The 21,952-nt window shown below is 59.1% G+C and overlaps 3 protein-coding genes and 1 long non-coding RNA gene across 7 annotated transcripts; 2 read left to right on the top strand and 2 right to left on the bottom strand.

The window, feature by feature from the left end:
• The first annotated feature begins 299 nt into the window (after nt 1-299).
• Nucleotides 300-2,416, top strand: LOC121672561 (pepsin A-like). Its single transcript, XM_042045252.1, has 9 exons — nt 300-410; nt 498-642; nt 833-950; nt 1,060-1,178; nt 1,261-1,460; nt 1,581-1,697; nt 1,771-1,909; nt 1,984-2,076; nt 2,164-2,416. Exons 1-9 carry the CDS (start codon nt 355-357, stop codon nt 2,311-2,313), a joined length of 1,137 nt encoding a protein of 378 aa, XP_041901186.1. The 5' UTR covers nt 300-354; the 3' UTR covers nt 2,314-2,416.
• Nucleotides 2,417-2,743: 327 nt separating this feature from the next.
• LOC121672558 (von Willebrand factor C and EGF domain-containing protein-like) lies at nt 2,744-8,746 on the bottom strand. Of its 4 annotated transcripts, XM_042045247.1 has the most exons (20): nt 8,553-8,746; nt 7,961-8,055; nt 7,798-7,887; nt 7,404-7,532; nt 7,201-7,317; nt 7,018-7,134; nt 6,339-6,467; nt 5,932-6,239; nt 5,764-5,857; nt 5,593-5,675; nt 5,320-5,407; nt 5,126-5,211; nt 4,826-4,943; nt 4,384-4,469; nt 4,117-4,213; nt 3,966-4,048; nt 3,725-3,815; nt 3,540-3,622; nt 3,347-3,428; nt 2,744-3,259 (listed from the first exon to the last, which is right to left on the bottom strand). In XM_042045247.1, the coding sequence occupies exons 1-20, from the start codon at nt 8,660-8,662 to the stop codon at nt 2,859-2,861; spliced, it is 2,487 nt and encodes an 828-aa protein (XP_041901181.1). In that variant the 5' UTR covers nt 8,663-8,746; the 3' UTR covers nt 2,744-2,858. The 4 variants fall into 4 exon arrangements, with proteins under 4 accessions (XP_041901181.1, XP_041901179.1, XP_041901180.1 ...); XM_042045245.1 differs by having other exon boundaries at nt 2,744-3,428; XM_042045246.1 differs by having other exon boundaries at nt 2,744-3,428; nt 4,117-4,230; nt 4,404-4,469.
• Nucleotides 8,747-10,187: 1,441 nt separating this feature from the next.
• LOC121672556 (DNA damage-binding protein 1) lies at nt 10,188-21,951 on the bottom strand. The gene is made up of 27 exons (XM_042045243.1): nt 21,785-21,951; nt 21,075-21,223; nt 20,854-20,970; nt 19,807-20,028; nt 18,517-18,631; nt 18,316-18,413; nt 17,468-17,626; nt 17,004-17,087; nt 16,736-16,852; nt 16,315-16,417; nt 16,144-16,219; nt 15,956-16,064; nt 15,555-15,733; nt 15,311-15,474; nt 15,123-15,230; nt 14,703-14,910; nt 14,511-14,606; nt 14,229-14,340; nt 13,636-13,759; nt 13,240-13,404; nt 12,814-12,908; nt 12,514-12,684; nt 11,933-12,042; nt 11,621-11,790; nt 11,402-11,504; nt 11,081-11,204; nt 10,188-10,791 (listed from the first exon to the last, which is right to left on the bottom strand). The coding sequence occupies exons 1-27, from the start codon at nt 21,843-21,845 to the stop codon at nt 10,708-10,710; spliced, it is 3,423 nt and encodes a 1,140-aa protein (XP_041901177.1). The 5' UTR covers nt 21,846-21,951; the 3' UTR covers nt 10,188-10,707.
• Nucleotides 19,983-20,949, top strand: LOC121672567. Its single transcript, XR_006018893.1, has 2 exons — nt 19,983-20,067; nt 20,680-20,949. It is a non-coding gene; the product is annotated as an uncharacterized LOC121672567 (long non-coding RNA).
• Nucleotide 21,952: the final 1 nt, after the last annotated feature.

Genomic DNA, 21,952 nt, shown 5'->3' with positions numbered 1-21,952 from the left:
TCCTGGGAATGGATTTCCCACGGAAGCTGTGGCTGCCCTATTCCTGGAAGAGTCTGGCTCAAACCCTCCAGCAAGGAATTAGAGGGTTCAGGGGACAAACAACCCTGCATTCCCACCAGCTCCCACAGAATAACCGGGAGTGCTTCCCGCCCATCCCAACATCCCCATGGCCTGAATTCCCCCAGGAATACGGGGATCCCCTGCCTTGACATTCCCCCCACCTTCCTTAAGGACATTTTGATAACCATCCCATCAGCAGTTTGCCTTTCTTATCGGGGCCTCTGGCCAAACACCGGAGCCGGGATATAAGGAGCGGGACCGGGATTGGAGGCACATTTTCCGTGAGCTCCCACCATGAAGCTGCTCCTGCTCCTTGCCCTGGTGGGCCTGGCCCAGGGCTTCCAGACCAGGTGAGCCCCGGGGGGGTCCCCAAAACAGGGATGTGGGATGTGGGATGCGGGATGATCCCGGTGACGCATCCCGGTCTCTGTCCGCAGGGTGCCGCTGAAGAGGATGAAGTCACTGCGGCAGAGGCTGCAGGAGCAGGGCTTGCTGGAGAGTTACCTGGAGCAGCATCCCTACAACCTGGCTGCCAAGTATTTCCCGGGCATTGCCGTGGAGCCCCTGGAGAACTACATGGATGTGAGGGGCTGGGATTAGGAGCTGGGATCAGGGAGCGCGGGAGGGCTGCTGGCTCCTTCCCCATCCCGCTGGCCCATTATCCGTCCCACTGGTCCCTTCCTCATCCCTTTAACTCATCCCATTGGCCCCTTATCCATTCTTCCTTCCCCTTCCCAATCCCACTGACCCCTTCCCAACCCCATTCCAACAGGATGAGTACTTCGGCATCATCTCCATCGGGACCCCACCCCAGGAATTCACCGTGGTCTTCGACACCGGCTCCTCCAACCTCTGGGTTCCCTCGGTCTTCTGCTCCAGCCCAGCCTGCAGTAGGTGTCCGGAATAAGGCTGGAATGTGTCCTTTGGGAGCCTTGGATGGCTCTGCCCAGTCTTTTCCCAAGGGACATCAGGCAATCCCCCTCCTTCCCACCCCCACAGGCAATCACAACCGCTTCAATCCCGCGCAATCCTCCACGTTCCTCAGCACCAACGACACCTTGTTCATCGCCTACGGCACGGGAAGCATGACCGGAGTCCTGGGATACGACACCGTCAATGTACGGCCACGTGCTCCAGCCCCCTCATCCCGTGGGATCCCATGGGATCGTGCCCAATCCACACCTGTCTCCCTTCTCCCAGGTCGCCGGGATCAATGTCCGCAACCAGATTTTTGGGCTGGCTGAGACGGAGCCGGGGGATTTCTTCTACTATGCCCCCTTCGATGGCATCCTGGGATTGGCATTCCCAAGCATCGCCTCCTCTGGAGCCACCCCTGTCTTCGACAACATGATGATAGAAAACCTCGTGGATAGGCATCTCTTCTCTGTCTACCTGAGCAGGTAAATCCCAGCCGGAGCTGCTGAGGATTTCTCCCTTCTCCCTCACACTGGCCCCATTTTCCAATGGGAACGGGAGTGTTGGCGGGATGGGAACCACCCCGGATGGATCCCCCTTTCCAGGGACAGCCAAGGTGGGAGCTTTGTCCTCTTCGGTGCCATCGATCCCTACTACATCACCCACGGCATCTCATGGATCCCACTCTCTGCGGAAACCTACTGGCAGATCACCATGGAGAGGTATTCCTGCTATTCCCTGCCCTCCAGCTGGTGTTTTGGGGAGTCCAGGCTCACCCTGCATCCCTCTTCCCAGAGTCTCTGCCAATGGGGCTCCGGTGGCCTGTTCCTCGGGATGCCAGGCCATTGTGGATACAGGAACCACGCTGTTGGCTGTTCCTGTCCGGGCCCTCCGGACCCTCCTGCGCCACCTCGGCGCCAGCTCCAGTGGTGAGGTGAGGCCTCGGGATGCTCCCTAGGAATTTTATCCCACCTGGATTGGCTGCTGACCCCCCCGTGTCCCCCCCAGATCAGCTGTGAGGCTGCCAGACACCTTCCTGACCTCATCTTCCACATCCATGGCAAAGAATTCCCGGTGCCACCCAGAGCCTACGTGTTAAGGGTGAGCATCCCGCTGGGAGTGGGTCTGTGGGGATACAGGGAGAGATCCAACAACTGGTGACCACCCCATTCCGTGTCCTTGGAGCAGAGTAATGGGTACTGCACGCTGGGATTGCAAGGCATGGATGTGCCCACGGAGGAGGGCGAGCTCTGGATCCTGGGGGATGTCTTTATCCGGGAATATTACATCATCTTCGACAGGGCCAACAACAAGGTGGGGCTGTCCCGGCTGCCCTGAGCTGGGATGGGAATCCCAGGTGTTCCCAACTCGGTGGCTGGCAGGGCTTGTCCCTTTCTGGGCACTCCTGCCACCACCGAGGACAATAAAGGTGTGGAGAAGCCCCCCTGTGCTGTGTCTCTCTGGGAAAGGCCACCACATCCCTGGGAATGTGGCGTGTCCCTGGTGCCACCCTCAGCTGCACCCACCGAGGATGTCCCTGTGCCCCCAGGATGGGAGCCTGGATGTGGCTCTGCTCATCCCTGGGGAGCTCCCAGCCTTGGGGACCTGGGGCAGGACACGTCCCTCCTGTCCCCAAACCCCCACTCAGGCTGAGGGGGCTGAACACCTCCAGCACTGCCCTCATCATCCTGGAAAGCCACTCATCCCAAAATTCCCAGGGGACAAGCCCCAGGGCTCCACGTGCTGGCAGGGATGAAGGGACAGGGAATAAATACCAGAGTGACTTTATTGGTGGCAGGGGGACAGTTTCCCCCTCCCCAGGGCCAGGCCTGCTGGTCCTGCAGACCCCCTTTTTCTCCTTTCCTTCATCCTCCTCCTCCTCCTCACGGCATTCCAGGCACACCTGGCACCTGGAACCTGGGGCTGTCTGATGGCACTGCAGAGGGATCCTCATTCCCAGGGGATCCCTGAGCCTTGGGGGTGCCTGTGGGATCGGGGGGGGCTGTGGCCTCACAGGGGGGGTCGGGGGGCACAGTGGGTGCCGAGGGGTATCCGGAGGGGCTCGGAGTCGTCGGAGGGGGCTTCCCAGCATCCCAAATCCCTGGAGAGGGACCGAGGGGGAGTGTGGTGGGAAGCAGGAGCTGGGCCAGGCGGTGGCGCGGGGGGTGAGGGGTGCCAGGGGGTGAATCTTCAGGGATTGGGGACTGGGATGAGGATGGGGAAGAGAATGGGGATGAGGATGGGGACAGGTCACCGCCCTGCAGCAGGAGCCGGACGTCTGTGGCTGACAGAGGGAGGATTTTGGTCAGCACCCACCTCTTTCCCAGGAGCACATCCAAGTGCCCGGGGATGGATCCGGGGATCCCATTACCTGGGCAGGATGGGCAGCAGCCCACGGGGGGCTCGGAGCAGGAGCGGGGGCACGGCCTCTCCTCACAGCTCACCTCTCCAAGCTGGGAAAACAGGGATCAGCCAGCCCTGCCAGCCCTTGCAGGGATCCAATGGCACCGGCACAGGCTCTCCATGGATGCGGGCATCCCATGGGAATGGGCGGGGGGTCTCACCTGGCAGGTGCAGTGGGTACAAGGCTGTCCCTCAGGAATGAAGCTCTGGCCGTTCTCCACCTTCCTGCCCTGGTAGTTGCAGTCTGGGGGCACCGAGTTTCAGGGGGGGTTTTTGGGGAGTTCAAGGGGGATTTTGGGCGGCTCAGGAGGATTTTGGGGACACCCCCCCCCCCCCGAGCTCGTACCCTCACAGACGGGGCAGCACCGACCCTCGGGGTGGAAGGGGTAGGAGCACACGATGGCACATTCCAGAGGCGAGCAGGCCACCGAGCCCAGCTGCGAGAGACGGGAGAGACCCCCGAGGGCCGGGCGTTAGGAACCCCGGGGCGCCCCCGGAGCTTTTCCCTGCAACGGAGCCAAAAACCGGCCTTCAGCCCACGGGGCGGGAGCCGCCAATCCTCTGGGAATGCCCGGCCCAGCCCTCACCAGGCAGATGCAGCTCAGGCAGGGATCCAGCGCCGACGGGAAGGTCTCGTTGTTGGAAAAGATCCTCCCCATGTACGTGCAGCCTGCGGGGAGAGGGGCTCAGGCGGTCCCCGGGCGGCTCAGAATGCCGGAATTCCGGGCACACCCTCACCTGCGGAGCAGTCGGGGCAGCACTGCCCGGGAATGCGGATGGGATAAGGACAGGTCTCCACACAATCCGTGCGCTGGCAGCTCACGGAGCCATCTGCCTGCAGGCGGGAACACCCTGACAGACACCTCGGCGTTCCCAAACCCGCCGGATTTGGGGGATTTGAGACCCGCCAGGCCACGGGCATCCTGAGGGCGGGAATGGGGCAGGAGCCGTGCGCTGGGGCAGGGATGGGGAAGAGGGAATGAAGCAGAGCAGGTTCTCATTCACCTGGCAGATGCATAACTCACAGGGATCGCCCGGAGACCAGATCTGTCCGACGGGAAACTCCACACCGTTGTCATCCAGGAAGCAACCTGGGTAGGATCCCTGTTCCCAGCTGTCCCGTAAAACTTGCCCTTCCAGCCCCCGGGTGTTCCCGATGTTCCACCCTCCCCGTTCCTAGGTATTCCCTATCTCCCACCCTTCCCATCATCAAGTATTCCCACATCCCACCTGGCTTGTGTCCCTCCTCATCCCACCCTGCCCTTCCCCACATCCCATCCCCAAATATCCCAACATCCCACTCTCCCCATCCCCAAGTGTCCCCCACATCCTCTCCCCCAGCTGTTCTTCCCATGCCATGCCATTCCCCTTTCCCCCAGCTTTTCCCCTCCTCCCTCTCCGTGTCCCTCCCTGCCCATTCCCAGCTGTGTCCCTCATCCCGACTCACCGGCGGGGGCCGGAGGGTCCCGGCAGGTGGAGCAGCACTGCCCGGGACCCAGGTGCCGCTGGTGCTGGGGACAATCCAGAACGGGGCAGGGAGTGAAGGAACATTCCACCTCTCCTCCCTGGGAACACGGGAACGGGTCACCTGCTGTCCCCACCGGCAGCCCCGAGCAAAGCCGGGATCCCCCCAGCAGGTGCAGGGAAACGCTGGAGCATTCCTGGGGATCCTCATCCCTGGGGATCCCCGTGCCTGGAGACCTCCCAGCCTTGGGGATCCTCATCCCTGGGGACATCCGGGACTCACCTGGCAGACACAGGTGGTGCAGTCGTCCCCATCCAGGCTGAACTGGGCTCCGTGCGCATACGTGCGTCCCCGGAAATTGCACTTCTCTGGGAAAAGGGGAAGCAGTGGGGCTGGAGCGCCAAGCACAGCTCTTCCCTAATGCCCAGCCCAGGCCGGGGGTCCTCACATCCCCAAACTGGGGGTCCCGGGATCACCTGGAGTGCAGGAGCAGCAGTCGGCCGGAGAGGGGCTGGGGCAGGATCCTGGGGGGCATTCCGGGGAGAGGCAGGAGACATTCCCGGCCTGCAGAGGGGAGCATGGGGCTGGGAAACAGGATCATGATTCCCCACGGAGGGATGATGGGAGGGTGTCATCGCCCCCAGAGCATCCCCATCCATGGTTGAGCCAGGATGCAGCATGATGAGGGTCCCCAAGGCCGGGAGTTGCCCAGGGATGGGGGGGGATTCTCCCATCCCAATCCAGCTCACCAAGCAGACGCAGACGGTGCAATTCCCATCGGATGGGGAGAACACATCGCCCTCGGCCCTGGCCACCCCCTCGTGCAGGCACCCTGCGAGCCATGGGGGTCAGGGGCATCACCCTGGGAATTCAGGGGGGCCATCCCGGGAACTGGGGGGATCAGAGGGGCCGGGACTCACCCGTGCAGGTGGGGCAGCAACCCCCAGCCGGAGCAGGAAGCGGGTGGGAGCAGGGAACAGAGCAGCTCACAGCATCACAGAGGACTCGTCCCCCCTGCCAGGACAGGTGGTGGCTCATCCCAGGTCGGGATGGTGCCATGGGAAGGGATTGGGGGACGGGATGCTCACCTGACAGGTGCAGCTCTGGCATCCCGGCTCCGTCCAGCTAGCGCCGGGCTCCCGAGGGATCCCCCGGTGCCAGCAACGAGGGGACGGTGGGACGGAGGTGCCGGGGGCTCCCACGGTACGCGGGAACGGCTCAGGGGACAGGGATGGGGAGGAGGGAGGGAATTGGGTACTGGGAGCTGCCACAGGGAGGTGGGGAGAGGGGGAGCCTCTCGGGAGCAGGTGGGAGCCAGGAGGGAGCAGGACAAGGGTGGGTGGATGCTGTAGGGATTGCAGGATGGGCGACGGAGCCAGGATAGATTTGGGGTACCCTAGGAAGGAAATCAGGAAGGGAGAGACATCACTTGGGGCAGGCAGGGAGATGGGAGCATCCCACCCTGCTCCCCGAGGCTGGAGAAGGACACAGATACCTTCGCAGGACACTCTGTCCGCACTGAGCCGGTATCCGGGGCGGCAGGAGCAGCGGAAGCTGCCGGGAATGTTGTGGCAGCTGTGCTGGCAGGAGCGGCGCACGCCAGGCCGCCGGCACTCATCCACATCTGCAGGATAAGGTAATGTGGCAGGAGCTGCTGCACCCTGGGATGTGGCCCAGGAAAGAGCCTGGAGCACTGGGATGGGCCCTCGGCACAGCCCACGCAGGGATGAGGATGAGGTGGCAGCACTGTGGTCATAGGCCGATGGACACTTGCGTCCCTTGGGATTTGTGCCATGGCAAGGGAAGGGGGGCTGGCACAGCGCCCACAGGCTCACGGCTTCCTGCATCCCTTGGGATTCATGGCATGGAGAGGGATGAGGGTCTGGCTTGTGCCCACAGGCTCACGGCCTCCTGCATCCCTTGGGATTCATGGCATGGAGAGGGATGAGGGTCTGGCTTGTGCCCACAGGCTCGTGGCCTCCTGCATCCCTTGGGATTCATGGCATGGAGAGGGATGAGGGTTAAGCCTGGTGCTCGCACATGCACGGAGAGGCTCAGTGGCCACCTGCACCCCTTGGGATTCATGGCATGGAGAGGGAAGGGAATCTGGTACAGTGCTCAGGGCCACCTCCATCCCCCGGGACTGATGGGAAGGGCCCCATCCCGGTGCTCACCCACGCAGGAATGCTGGTTCCCGTGGAGGTGGTATCCGGGCCGGCAGGAGCAGCGGTAGCTGCCCACGCTGTTCTCGCAGCGGTGCTGGCACGGTGTGGCCTGGCATTCATCCATGTCTGGGGGTTGGGATGAGGGTCAGGATCCCTCGGGAGCCCCGGCCGCCCCCCCGGGCCCCCGCGCACCCCGGCAGCTGCGGCGGTCGGCGGAGAGCTCCCGGCCAGCTCCGCACTCGCAGGCGAATCCGCCCTCCGTGTTCACGCACGTCCCCTCGCAGGCCGCGCTCCGGCACTCATCGATGTCTGGAGGGACACAGGGAACGGCCAGATTTGGGGTGCGGACACCACCGGGATGCCCTCTCCCGTCGGGATATCGCACTCCCGCTCACCGGTGCAGCGGACGCCGTTGGCCGTCTCAGCCATGGAGAAGCCGATGGGACACACGCGGGCGACCTCCTGGCAGCCACCGTGGTTACAGGACAGGTCGCAGCCGTACTCCCCGCACGTTCCCGCTGGCTCTGGAACACGGACACGGCGTCCACAGGGCACCCAGGCCACCCTGGGACCACTCGCTTCCCACCCCGCTGCATGGATCCGCCAGGGATGGGGACAGTGCCGGGGAGAGGTGACAAGGAGCCACGGTCACCTCCATCCGCTGGGATTTGTGGCATGGAGAGGGAAGAGGGTTGGGCACGGTGCCCACTGGTTCATGGCCATCTCCATCCCTTGGGATTCGTGGCGTGGACAGGGAAGGGCACCCCGCATAGCCACTTCTCCCGGTACCTGGGCAGGTGATTCCCTGCTCTCCATCCGGGCACACACAAAGGTTGGGAGCGATGCAGGAACCGCCACCGCAGCCGAAGGAGCAGAGCGCTGTGGGAATGGGAACAGGAGCTCTGGGAATGGGAACAGGACCCCCACCGGCCCCCCAGACCCCCGTACTCACGCAGGGTGCACTTCCCGCTGCCCGGGGACAGCATCCAGCCGGGACAACATCCGCTGCTGGAGCCCTGGAAGCAGACGTGGGGCCCCACGCGGCGCCTGTGGGACACCAGAGCCTGAGGCCACCCTGTCCTGAGCCCCTTGCATGGAGCAAAGGTCCCGGGAATGCGAGGACGAGGGAACAGCCGGAGTGGCCAGGATGCGCCCGTGTCCCGGGAAGCAAAGCATGGCACGGATCGGAGGAAGGTAGGATACGGTGGGACAGAGAGGGGACAACCGCTTCCCAGCCAACCCGAACATCCCAGCACGTGGTGATGGGAGAAGCGTCCCCCGGCTGGACGGGGATACGGAGAGCAGGGCAGGGATACGGGGAGCAGGACAGGGATGTGGGGAGAAGGACAGGGATGCGAGGAGCAGGGTCATGCTCCCCTGGACCTGGGAAGAGGGAGGGAATTGCGGGGTGCCAGCCCCTCCGGCTGGGACCCCTCCGGCCAGCCCTCCTGCAGCTGGAGGGGCAGGGGTAGCCGGAGCTCGGCACGCTGCCCATCCCAGGTGTAGCTGGAAGAGGGAGAAGGAAAAAGGGGGGATCCAGCTACCTCTCCACGGCAAAGCTGGCCGGCTTCTTCCTCGCGGGATACACCCTGCCCTGGCCGCTGGAGAGGAACAGGGACACACAGGCAGCCTGGAAGAGCAGCTCCACCAACATGACAGGCGGCTCCAGCACGTCCCGGCGCCCGCCTTCCCGCCTGCCTTCCCGCTGGCCCTTGGCCCTGCTCCTCCTCCTCCTCCCGCCGAGCCGGGAACAATGCGGGATTGGAGGGGGGCGAGAGCGGGGGGGTCGCCAGCGGCACCCCCCCCCCCCCCCCCAAACCCACACGGGGGGTCTGGAGTCACCCCAAGGTTGTCCCTTTCAGCTGGGGCGAGTGGTGGCATCCCGGCCATTCTTGCCCTGGCCGCGGGCCAGGAAAGGGGGTACCCCCAAGGCTTGGGAAGCAGCGGGAAAGGCGTCCCCCCTTCTCTCCTTTCCCACATCTGGCAAAGCTCCGGCATGGCCTCTCCCCACCCCTCCTCCTCCTCCTCCTCCTCCTCCTTCTCCTGGAGGCGCTGGGCCGCCTTCCCAGCCCTGCACGGGGACCCACGCGGCGGAGAAAGGGGCCGAGCGGAGCCGGGATGGTGGGATGCATCCAGGAGGGAGAGGGATGCTGCGGGACACCCCGCTCCAGTGACCCCCCGACCCCGCGCCCCCATCCCAGGGCAGGGAATGAAGCAAAGGTCGGAGGTAGGTAAATGATTGATCCCATAGAGCAAAGGGCACTGCTGCCTCCAAAATTCCCAATCCAGCACAAAATCCTTCCCAAGGGCTGGGATCACCCAGGCAAGACACAGCCCCCTTCCCAATGGAAGCCACATTGGGGGGGTCATGCCAGTTTTTTAGGAACCCCAGTGCAGCCATGGGAAGCTCCTGTCCTAAGGGAATGTGATCCCAAATCCCTGGGAGGCAGCTCATGAGCAGTGGCAGTGGATAAACAATGGTCCAGCCCGGGCCAGCAGCACTTTTATCCCAAAAAGAGCAGGGTGCCAACACTGCACTGGCACCAGCACCCCCAGTGTTGGTGGGAAAAGGAGAGAGCTTCCAGGATCCAGGCTGTGCTGTGCCCTGGGCCTCCCAAATTTTGGGAACAGGCTGCTCCAGGCAGGTAAACAGAGCCCGAGGTAATAAAAGCAGGAGCAGAGAGTCCACGGTCACTCCCTGCTCCCCCAGCTCTGGGAAGAGATGTCCAAATATAGCCTTCTCCCTGCGGCCTCCTCGGAGAATCCGGGATGGAAGCGGGAGCCGGGGATGCTTCCAGCACCAGCTGTCTCTGGAAGGAAGGATTTGGGAAAAACCCACACGAATGGGACTTGGGGGGCACTTAACCAGGGGTTACAGGGGAGATCCAAGCTGGGGAAGAGCATGGAAAGATCCAGATAACCCCCAAATTCCATGAGAGATGCGAAGGAGGTGGGAGACCAGGAAAACACGAGCAGCCAGAGGCTGGAAAATCCAGCTTTCCCAAAAAATTCCGTTAAAATCTGCCTCTCCAGGCACTCACAGCACCACTGGCAACCAGGTAAGGAACTAAAATTTCCTACAGATCCAAGAAAAGCCAGAAAAATGTACTTGGAAAACAGGTGTCCCTGAGATCCCAGAACCAAGGACACGGATATCACCATTCCTCAGGACACGGATCTTTCCTCTTGGACTACTTTATTTGGTAAAACTCCGAAATCAGCAACACCTTGAACTTCCCAGAACTTCCCTCTCTGAGCAAGGCATGGATCCTATGGAGACAGAGTTATCCCGCTCAGCTCCAGCCTTGGCTGCTCCTCCAGCTTTGATTCCTCTTCCAAAAAACCACAAGGAATCAAAAAAAAAAAAAAAAACCAACCAAAAAACCAGGATCAAAAGCGAAACCAAAAGCCAAAAAAAGTAATAAAATATCTAAGGACACCAGGGAAAAGGGAATTGAGGCGAGGCCATCAGATCCCGGTGGATCACCCACGGAAAGGGACAGTTCTGGGCACAGCCAAGTCCACAGAATCCATGAATCCCAGCAGGAGATGACCAACACTGCCCCAAATTCCTAACAAGCTGCTCCCCCTGTGAGATTCCGTCCCCCTCCGGCCGCTGCCGCCGGTGTTGGGCACAGCTGGGGAAGGATTCCCTTGCTCCATGAGGAGGGAAGGGGTAGGGAATGACCCCGAATCCTGCTAATGGATCCGGGTCAGCTCCTCTACGATCTTTATCAGGTCATCCACGGTGGCTTCCCTCTTCATCCCGCTTCCATCGTCGATCTGCGCAGGGAGGAAAAGGCATTGGAGACCTCGGCAAGTGCCAAAAGCCATTCCCAGATCGTTCGGGAAGGTGTGGATTTAGCGTTTCCCAGAGAGGCTGTGGCTTCCCCATCCCTGGAAATGCTCCAGGCCAGGTTGGACGAGGCTTGGAGCAACCTGGTCTGGTGGGAGGTGCCTTTAAGTCCCTTCACACCCAAACCATTCCATAACTCTACAATTCCACAATTTACCGAGCCTGGACTCCTGAGCAAGGTCCTTGAAGGATCCAAGGCCACATTCCCAAGCTCACCTGCAGGTTTGCCACCACTTCCTGCATCTTGGGCCTGCTGATGTCCAGGAAACTCTCGATCAGGTCCCCGTCGATGAATCCCGTGGCCGGTTCCGTCTTCCGTTCGGTGTGGAACGATCTCCAGGTGCCGCCGTCAAGGAGCCAAATCCACAGGGAATAACACCAGCCCTGGACGTGGTTAATGGTTGGACTCTGCGCTCTCAGAGGGCTTTCCCAACCTCAATTCCATGATTTCAGAGGGCGCCAGCAAACCCGCTCCCACCCTCTCCAGCCGGTAAACCCCACCCGGCGCCGGCTCCTGGCTGGAATGCCAAAGGATATAAGGAATGCTCAATCTTCCCCACGCTCTTGATGACTTTGTTGAGCCTATTCTGCATGTCCAGGAGCAGGTTGTACCAGCTTTCCGACAGGGATGTCACCAGGCCTGCACGGGAGTAACGGACACGGGGCTCGGAATGCGGCACAGGGTGGAGCTGGATGAGCTTTCCAACCCAAAGTATTCCAAGATTCTGCAGGGAATCCTCAGGGCCTGCTCCTTACCGATCATTCCATTGACGGTGCCGAAGAGCACGGATCCCTGGGTGGGCGTGGAAGTCTCTCCCAGGTTCTGCATGACCAGGGATCCGTGGCAGAAGACATTGACGAACTCTCCCAGGTGGGATAATCCCACTTCCTGCAGGTGCTGCCGCTCCTCGTCCGTCGTGGCCGCGCTGGAATCCCAAACACTCTGCTCAGTCCCGGATGGGGGCACTCCAAAGCTATCCCTTGCTCCCAAGAGCTGGGAATGCTCCTCCAGTTTTCCTCAAGATCCTATCACCCCATCCCATCCCCAATCCATCCCATCCAGCTCACCTGTCCTTCTGGCACACGAACAGATTGAAAGCGTTCTCCGCTCCCAAGAAATTATCATCATCCAGGATCTCCACAGCGCTCATCCAGTTTGGATTGAAATCCCGGGCAATCTGCAAGGGGCCAAGAGGGAACACGCTGTGTCCAGGTGGCCTGGCCTGAGATCCTGCATGCTCATCCCACCCCACACCAATATTCAGGAACAACGTGGGATCCAGCCTGTCCCTCTCTGCTCCAGGAAGCAGCTGAGCAGGAAAGGCACTCCTGGAGATGGTCTTGCTCCAAGTGGCACTTGGATAACATCCTGGGAAAGCGTGGAGCAGCCCGTGCCAGAGGCACTCCAGCAATTTAAACCCCCATTCCAAGTGGACACCAGGCATCCCAGATGGCACCTCCCACCCGCCAGGCACCAGCTGCTCTTCCCACAGCCAGTTCCCTGGAAACGGAGGGATCCATCCTTCCAGAAACCACGGGGATCTGTGTCAAACCTTATCCAGCCAAGCCAAACTCCTCCTTTTATCCCCTCCAACACCGCTCCCTGTGCCCAGAGCTGTCAGAACGGCTTCCCAGCGCCGCTTCCGCACCTCCTCGAAATTCCCTTCCATGGGTTTGTAGGCCAGGAGCAGCACGGAGCGCATGAGGTCTCCCACCAGGATGAAATCCCCCTTGGTTTTCAGGTACAGGGCCATGATGTTGTTGTAGTGGTTGCATTCCGTGCGCAATTCCTTCTCCGCTGTCCACTCGTACAGGCGGACCTGCGGGATGGGACACGGATCGGGATACTCCACGTGGGGGCTGGGATGTGCACCCTCAACCTGGCTCACATCCACATCCACAAACATGCTTCCAAAAAAAGTCAGGGTCAGGGTCAGGGTCATGTTTACCGTGCTGTTGATGCTGGCTAACAGCTTCCCATTGAATTCCACCATGGAATACACAGCTCCCTTGACCTCCTTCTCAGCCAGGCTCTGCAGCTTCCCTGGAATAAAGCTTGGGTTGTTTATCCCAAGGCTGGCAAGTTCAGCTGAGCTGTCCTGAACTTTGCCTCCCAAAAAACTCTCTCTGAGGGGGAACAAGTGCCATGGGAAGCAAATCCCAGAATCCAGGGCTGGTGAGGGATTCCTGGGCTTCTCTAGGAGATGGGGGGGGGTGGGGGGAAGGGAACACAGAACCTACAGATCCTGACAGCTGATTCCTTGGGAAAAACTGCCTGCTCCTGGGACACAAGCTCTCCAGGGTCTGAGGAGTTCATCCCTGATCTCCCACCAAAACCAGCGGGATTTTTCCCAGTGAGAACACCTCGTTCTTACCATCGGAGTAGTGGAAGACGACGATCCGGCCCTGCTTGGGCTCCGCTTCCTCGGGATACACCATGGCAGTGCCGACGATGAAGTAGGTGTTGGGATCCTTCCCCAGCTTGCAGGAGACCAGGCTGAGGGCATACTCATTTTGCAGGAATTGGTGAGCATGGAGCACTGGGGGAAAAAAAAGCAGGAAAGGAAGGAACAACTGGCATCCCAAAGTCCTTGAAGTGAAAGCTTAAGACACATCCTAGAGATTCCCTGTCCTATTCCCCACCACCTCGTGCCATCAAAAATTGCTATTCCCTAAATATGGCTGATGTTCCTCCAGGAAAATGCTTTGGCTGAAGCTCCCCTGGGCTTCTCCAGGATGGGAAGAGCTGGATCTTGGGATGGGACAGGTACCTTCGAAGGTGTGCTGGTCTATGATGAGCAGGTTGTGCACTTCCACCTCCTCTCCGAAGGATGTCTCGTGCGGAGCCGTGCTGCTGGAAAACAGCTTGCTGGTGCTCACGCTGCTGGACAAGGCCTGGGAAACAGGAAAATCCGTCACATCCCAGTGCTACTCGGGATATCCACAGAGCTCCAGGCAGCCGGGGAGCAGGAAAAGGGATGGAAGAGCAGGTGGAGTGAGGAATGAGTAAAGGGACACACTCCCTGCTCCTGCAGGGCTGAGTGATGGTGTTGATATGAGTTTACACTCTGTGTAAACTGCTGTGGCTGCCAGAGCCAGATCCTTGGGAAAGGGAAAACCTTGGAGACCACACAGAAGCCTGGATGGGATACGGAAGGAGCAGCGCCCAAAAATAAAGAGGGATCAGGTGGAACAGTGGCTGTGCCACCCCCTTGGAGAGATCCCACCAACCCATTCCTGCCCAGCTGAGGAACTGGACTGGACTCACAGCTTTGGAAGCTCTGGAAGGGAGGACCATGAAGGAAAAGCCGGATCAGGAATTCTGATCCCCACAGCGCAGGGATGACCCAGCCTGGGATCTCACCTGGGTGCTGGCGCTGGGTCTGAGCGCCGTGGTGCCCCCGCTGGCATCCTGCACCTCGATCCGGCTGGAGAGCACCCCGAAACACTGGGATACCTCTTGGTAGCAGATTTTCCTGTGGGATAAACAGAGCCATGTGGCTGGGAGAGCCTGGAAAGGCCATTCCAAGAGCTCTGGAACAACAAGGGCTGTTTGTTTGCTCCTGGGATGGCAACGTCACCCCAACCCTCGTCCCATGCAGTGGAGCACCCGGATCCCAGGAATCCTCATCCCAGGAATCCTCACCTGGGCGACTCGTAGAGGGGAACAGTGCGGATGTGCAGCTTCTGGATCTCATCAATGGTGCCGATGGTCAGGGTGCTGTTGTTGGCCAAGGCCAAACTTGTGGGGGAAAAAATCATGGAAAACACGGGGTGAAAAGCCAGGACCTCCCACTCCTCCATATTCCTCAGGTACAGGAAATCGTGGCAGACTCACCTGTCAGGATATCCGTCGGAATTGAGGGGGCACATGTAGTTGACCTCCTTGAGGTTGACGTTGGAGAAGACCAGCTTGTGGTTGCTGCTGTAGATGACGGTGGGGCGGTCGGAGCAGGCGAACACGTTGGTGGTGGACAAGGAGCGGAATGTCCTCAGCACGGTGGGCTGTGTCCCCAGGGTCACCTTCTTCCTGTCACTCAGCAAGCCTGGATTCAAAGGGAGAAGGGATTGGGATCTGCCACACCACCTCAGGGAAAAACAGGAGTGTGGGTAAGCACATCCCACATTGAGGAATCCATCTCCTTCCTCCAGCGTGCTGGAGGAATCCGCCAGCCCTCAGCCAGTCCCATCTGAGCATGAGGCTGCGAAAGCAAGGAGGATCTTTCCCAAGAAACTGGAAAGGAAAGGAAAAGGTCACCTGTCTCAAGGCTGAGGCCGAAGTAGAAGAGAGCTCCGTCCCCCAGGGCACACAGGAGGTAGTGGCTGCTCTCGAAGGTGGTCATCAGGATGGAGCGAGGGATAATCTCTGTGGGAAGCAGGAAAAGGGATGGATGAGGTCGCTCAGGACCCGGCCAGTGACCCCTGCCACCCTTGGGAGGCTCCTACCTCCTCCCAGCATCTCCTTGTGCAGCAGCTCAAAGGACGGGAGCTTCAGGATGCGGGCGGAGATGTCGGTCCAGAGCCCGATGGCGCAGAGCGGGGACATCCCGTTGGAGTCTCCCAGGGGGGTGATGTCCAGGCAGGCCACCTCGTGCTCCATCTCCGTGCAGCTGCGAGGAAGGAGGGTGGACAGGTGTCCGCCTGGATCCCAAATCCCAGCATCCCCAGAGCCCTCAGGATGTGGGCTCACCTGATCTGCCGGAGCTCCTGGGGCCGGATTTCCAGGTAGTACAAGGCCCTTCCCACGGCCACCACCACCTGGTTGCTGTTGCAGGAGGCGACGCTGATGTTCTTCCCGTTGGGCTCTTTCCACTCGCTCACCAGGGATTTGGGCTCCTGGCTGACCAGTCGCACTGAGGCAGAGGTGATCTGGGAAGAAAGATGGGAAAAATAATGGAAAACAGCATTTCCAAGGCGGGTGGCACAGCAAGAACCTTCCTCTTTCCATATCCCTTAGAAACATGGACCCAGGATCCTGTTTGCTGATCCCATCGGATCTCAGGGAAGCACTCTCAACCCCTACCCTGGATAAGTCACGATCCAAGTGGCACCAGGAGAGCCAAATCCACATATTCCTTGTGCTGGAATTACCTGGATCAGCTGCTGATGCGCCACATTGCCGCAGAAAAACGTCTGCTGGTCATCCACAAATCCCGTGAGCTCCGTCTCTTCCACTTCCTCTCCGTTCAACATCAGAACCCTGAGCAGGGAAGGGAATTCCCATTAATTCCTGCTCCAACACAGGGCTGAGAGCCTGGATCAGCTCATCCCACCTTTACCTGGTCTGGCCAACAAAGGACAGCACCAAGGTGTTGTCTGTCTCCCGGTGCGGATCCGACCTCAACGGCCACAACCCTGCAACAAGGAGGCCACAAATCCTCACAATTCCACATCCCAGCCTCATCCGTGCCCACCACGTCCCCTCTCAGGCTGTGGAACACCTCCCACACCTTTAATTCCCGGCAGGTCGATGCTGGCGTGCTCGTGGATCCCGATGCCGTTGCGGATGATCCGCAGCGATCCCTCTTTGAAGGCCCCGGAGCAGGTGACCAGCTGAGGGAAAAGCACATGGACTATACCAGCTGTGGCTGGGAAGCTCTCCCACTCCTCTCTGGGATCATGGAAATGGGGAACCCATTCTAGAATCATGGAATCCTGGAATGGTTAGGGTCGGAAGGGACCTGAAAGATCCACCAAGGCCAGGCTGGACGGGGCTTGGAGCAACCCGGTCTAGTGGAAGGTGTCCCTGCCCATGGAAAGAGATGATCCTTAAGGTCCCTTCCAACCCAAACCATTCTGGAATTCTATGATTTTATGGACACACCCAGCCAAAAATTCCCAGCAGCGAGGAGGGAAAAGCAGGAATGTTACCTGGCCTTGGCCTTGCCTCTCCAGGTCCACCACACACATGTCCACGATGGGCCCGAGGTTGGTGAAGGTCTCCATGGCCACCACGTAGGATCCCTGCTCGTTGCTGTCCACGTTGAGCTGGGAATAAACACTGGGATCACTTTTTGCCTTTCAAGGAGCAGGACGGGGAAAGGGCAGGCAAGGGGAAGATGGGAAAATGTATCCGCATCTCCAGGTTTTGATGGAAATCCAGTCCTGTGGGAACACACGGCCAGGAGCTGCCACGTACCTTCACGAGCTGGGAATCTCCAAGCCTGGAGCCAACGAACACCACGCCGTTATCCAGGTAGGTCAGGCACTCAGCAATGGATGTCTGGGAAGTGAGAAGAGGCAGGTGGAATGTGGCATGGAAAGGTCCTGGCACACACGCACACCCTTCCACCACTAAGCTGTTACCCAACAGCAAAACCCCGGGCGTGGGAAGGGGATTTGATCCCTTCGTAAATCCCAGAGTCCAAGCTCCTCCCAGTGCAAGTACCAGGAAAAAAAAACCGGGAAGATGGTGTAAAAAATGGGAAGAAAGTGTCAGTAAGTGCCCACAGGGAATTTCCCAGCCACCAACAGTTCAGGGCTGTGACAAATGTGAAACATCAACACCCCCTGCTCCAAAATTGCCACTCAGCCCTAAACGGAGCCTTTCCCAACTTGGGAGAATCCCAGGCAAGTGCCAGGGATGGCCCAGGTGATTCCTACCTCTCCCAGCAGCTCCACACGCAGGTCCTTCAAGGTGACAGTGCCGTCCATCTGCTCCTCCTTCTCCAGGAGCAGCATGAAGAGCCGCCCTTCCATGTCTCCCAGCAAATACCGGGATCCGTTGGGATCCACGCGGTTGTGGCACACGATGGTGCTTTGCTGCAGGGAAAGCAAGGAATTCTAGGATTCCACTGGAACAGCCCCAAACTGGTCCCCAGAAGGTCTGTGCAGGTAACACACTCCCAGCTCCAGGATCCCACATTCCCCATTCCAGAGCCCCAGGAGCAGACTGAGACCTCGAGGCACCAATACTCCCATTTTTTCCCCCAAGGCTTTTAGCCTGTCCTTATTTCCATCTTAAAGGGACCTTTGAATGGCAATTCCAGCCCTCTTTCAGCTCAGAGCAGCACCTCAGCCATGCCATTGGTGCTTCCTGCTCTGATTAAACGTGGGAAGTGGCCTGTTATTCCCAAAAAACCCACAAGCCCAATTGCTGTCCCAAAATCTTTAAGCCTTTTCTCCTCCGGACAAGTCTCCAAGAGGCTCATCCATGTTTTCTACTGCCTGAAACGAAACCAGGCTCTGCCCTGGAACTGTACCCAGACCATGCACTAATTCCTAATTAGTCCCATTCCCTGGGGCCCAAACTAAATTCCAAGAACTCCACAGAAAGTGGAAGCACACAGGGATCATGGATGTCCCTCAGCGACCGGGAAGCCCAAACCTCTGCAAGTCCAAGTAAGTGGCGCTGTTAGACCACACCTGGGACAAGAGAGGTTGGAACTCCTGGCTGGAAGGCCTGGGAAAGGCGGGATTTTTTGGGATGCAGCAGCCCTGCATCCCCTCACCTTGATGATGGGAGGAGCGATAGCCAGGTATTTATCGCCGTTGTGGTAGGTGATGGATTCCTGCCCGATGATGATGGCACCTCCAAAGGGCTCCGGCACTGCGGGACACACAACAAACATGAGAGATCCCATCTGGAAAAATGCAGCCATCCAGCCTGGAAAAACCACAGGAAGATCTTTCACAGACAAGGTCATCCCAACCTGCGATGACCATGGAGGCTTCGGCCTCCACGTTCTCCTGCTTCCAAGGGCCTTTGTTGAATTCCTTCTCCCGCAGGGACACCTCGTATGTCTTCACGTGGCGGCCCTGGGGGTCCTGCAAGAGAAGGCACAGGTGGATGAGATTCCAGAAGTGAGGAGATTCCACCTCATCTCCTGCAAAAACACCATTCCAGGGAGCTGCTGAGGCTTCCCACCTCCTCATCGCCCCTCACATCCACACGGCACCATTCTCCCAGGTTTGCCACATATAAATAGTCCCCCGAGGAAATCCCTGTGCCAGAAAAGACTGGGAAGTGTTTTTCCACTGTTTTACAACTGATTTCCTGGGATTTGTGTTCCTCTGACAACCTGGGAACAAGTGGCACTATGGAATATCACCTCTTCCTCCAGCTCCTGCAAACGTTCAGGAATTCAGGGGTTTTTATCATATTCCCCCCTGGTTTCAGAACTTCCCAAAAATTACCCCAGCCTCTGCTGTCCTATTCAGACCAAATCCTGGGATAATGGGTAATAAATGGAGAAAGAATCAAGGAAACAGCTTGGAAACATCCTGCTCTCCCCAGGCAGGGATCGAAACAATCCAGAGCTTTATGACTCAGAACTGACATCCTGCTCCTGCTCCAAGGATCCAAGTTGTTTTGACATGGAATCCTGGAACCATTAAGGTTGGAAAAGCACTTCTCCAAGTGTTCCCCCAAACTCCAGCTGTGTGGTGAAAAAGTGGTTTCTTCCCTGCAGGAAGTTTGGGGGGGATCCAGCAGTGCCCAAACAGGGAATAACGGAGCCGCTGCTGGCGTGGGATTTCAGCTGAGCCGGGCATAGCCTGGAATTTAACAAAGGAAAGCTAATCCCTTGCTCAGTCAGCACGGGAAAGGCTCTTTGGATCAAAGCAGGCATCCGGATAAGGCCTGGAATGCTCCCTGCGTGAGGAGCCAGGTGATGGAGAGGTTACAGATCCTCGTATACACCTGGAGTTGCCTCCCAAAAATACCGAGCAAGTCGTTGCCTTGTTTTTTAAGGAAAGGCTCAGGCCTCGCTACGGAAAATGACTGGTTCTGGATCTGATCCACTCGCTGGAAAGATCCCTAAGCCCCTCCTGGGGGTTCAACATGGGAGCACTCCCATCCAAGGCAGAGCTGCCCAGGAATCCTGAGGGAAAGCGTTGCTTCCTCTCTCCCAGAGCTGGACCTGAAGGAGCTGGACTCATCCCTCAGTCTGCCTTCCAAAAAACCTTTGGAAAACCTTGGTTATCCGTGGATAAGCAGGCACCTGGTAGACGAAGCAGATGGTGGGAGCTTGGCAGCCGTAAAGGAATTTCACGTCGATGACCTGGAGCTCTTCCAGGCGGATGTTGAAGGCTTTTAATTCCTTGTTCTCCCGATCCAGGGGGATGACCTTGAAAAGGCCGTCATAGAGCCGCAGCCCGATCATCCGGCACTCGGGATCGATGATCCCGATGATCCCGGTCTCCGAGGGGCGGCCAATGCGATCCTGAAGGAGAATTCCACGGAGAGGGGAAAGAAAAAGGTGGTAAGTGCCAGGAAATTTTCCCTGAAAAACAGGGACAGGGGTTGCCAGCCCTTAGGTGAGGAGTGGCTCCTTGCAACACTTCCCAACGGGCTTGAGAATTCCGGCTGGGAAGCCACCAAGGCTAAGGAGGAGATGCCTTTCCAGGTGCCATGCCACACACCTTCACCACAAATTCCCACAGGACTCATTTCCCAGGGAAAATTCAGCCTCACAAGGAGTTTAGGCTTTAATTTCCCCTAAATTTAATTTGTTATTCCATAAACTCTCCCCAGAATTTGCTTGAATCCATAGGGACAGGGCTTGGAGCATCCTGGCCTAGTGGAAGGTGTTCAGGGCAAGGGGTGGAATGATGATCCATAAGTCCTGTCCATCCCACACCACTCCAGGATTCCACATGTTGGTTTAGATGGGATATTGGGAAGAAATCCTTCCCTGAGAGGGCGAGAAGGCCCTGGGATGGATTTCCCAGAGAAGCTGTGGCTGCCCCATCCCTGGAAGTGTCCAAGGCCAGGTTGGACGGGGCTTGGAGCAACCTGGGAGAGTGGAAGGTGGAAAAGCTTTAAGGTCTCTTTTCCAACCCAAACCATCCCAGAATTCCATGAATCCTCACAGAGACCAAGAGTAACTCTGGAGACATCCCGTGGCTGCAGCTTAGCCATCCCAGATCCAGCAGCTGGCAAGGAACCACCAAGGGAACAACCCAAATCCCACCCGCTGCTGCACCAGCAAGGCAAAACCATCCCTAGGGAAGGGAATTCCCATTCCAGGTGCTGCCTTCCCCCTCACCTGCACGTTCCCATGGGCACGGGTGATGATGTCGATGCTATCCCCATTCTGCTTGTATTCCAGGATGCAGGCATTGTACTTGGCTGTCAGGATGAACAGCAAATCCTTGCTCTCCCCCTGCCCGAAAAAACCCGGATGATGCAAATTCCAGAGGGGTTGGACGTGCCCATCCCACCCCGTCCAGGTGGGCACGGCTCCATCCCTGCTCTTCCAACACCCACCTTGGGGCGGAAGAGCTCCATGACGGCGGTTTTTCCGTACATCCCCACTTCCTTGACGGGCCGGAGCCCCTCGGCCGTCACGACGTAAATCTCCAGCCGGGTGTTCTTGGCAATCAGCAGGTTCAGGTCCTCCGCAGAGGTGAAGTGTCCTGGGAAAAGCAGGAAGGAATCCCAGAGGAGGGATCAGCTGGCACCTCGGGGTGCCGGACTGCACTCCCACAGCCTCCCTGGAGCATCCCAAAATCCCAGCACGTTCCTTCCACGGTGCCCAGTGCTCTCAGCCAGCTGCTTTCTCTCAGCCCGCACTCCTTGTTTTTCCCCAGGAATGCTCTTCCCACAGTCTTTTCCCAGGAATTCTCATTCCCGGGGTCTCTTCCCACCACGCCCAGCACTCCCAGGGCTCTTGGGGCTCCCGCAGCTCCCCCAAATCCCACTGCCTCTCACTCCTATTATGGATTTCAGGAGCACTTTAATCCTCCCTCTACCCCAAAATCCCCCGGTACCCCAAAACCCACCCGTGACCCCCAAACCCCGCCCTACCCCAAAACCTTCCCTATACTCCCAATCCCCTCCCGGTGCCCCAAAACCCCCCCAGCGCCCCCCGGCACCTCCATCCCCCCCCCGTGTCCCCCGTACCCCGGTACCCCATAACCGCCCTCCCACGTTCCCCCCAAAACCGGGTGTTCCCGTCACCCCCCGCCCCGCGGTACCGGTGACGCAGCCATTGACGGCCGTCGGCTTCTGCGCCGTCACCACGTAGTTGTAGGACATGTTGGGGGAACCGGGGGGTCCCGGGGGGGTCGCGGGGGAAACCGGGGGGGAACGGGGAGCGCGGCCTCTCCGCCGCCGTCGCCGCCACTTCCGGGAAGTGGGGACAC

Source organism: Corvus kubaryi, unplaced genomic scaffold (assembly GCF_017639235.1).
Source record: "Corvus kubaryi isolate FWS band 111438036 unplaced genomic scaffold, C.kubaryi_AGA036_p1.0 62754, whole genome shotgun sequence".
NCBI lineage: Eukaryota > Metazoa > Chordata > Aves > Passeriformes > Corvidae > Corvus > Corvus kubaryi.
This window is presented reverse-complemented; position numbering and strand designations above follow the sequence as displayed.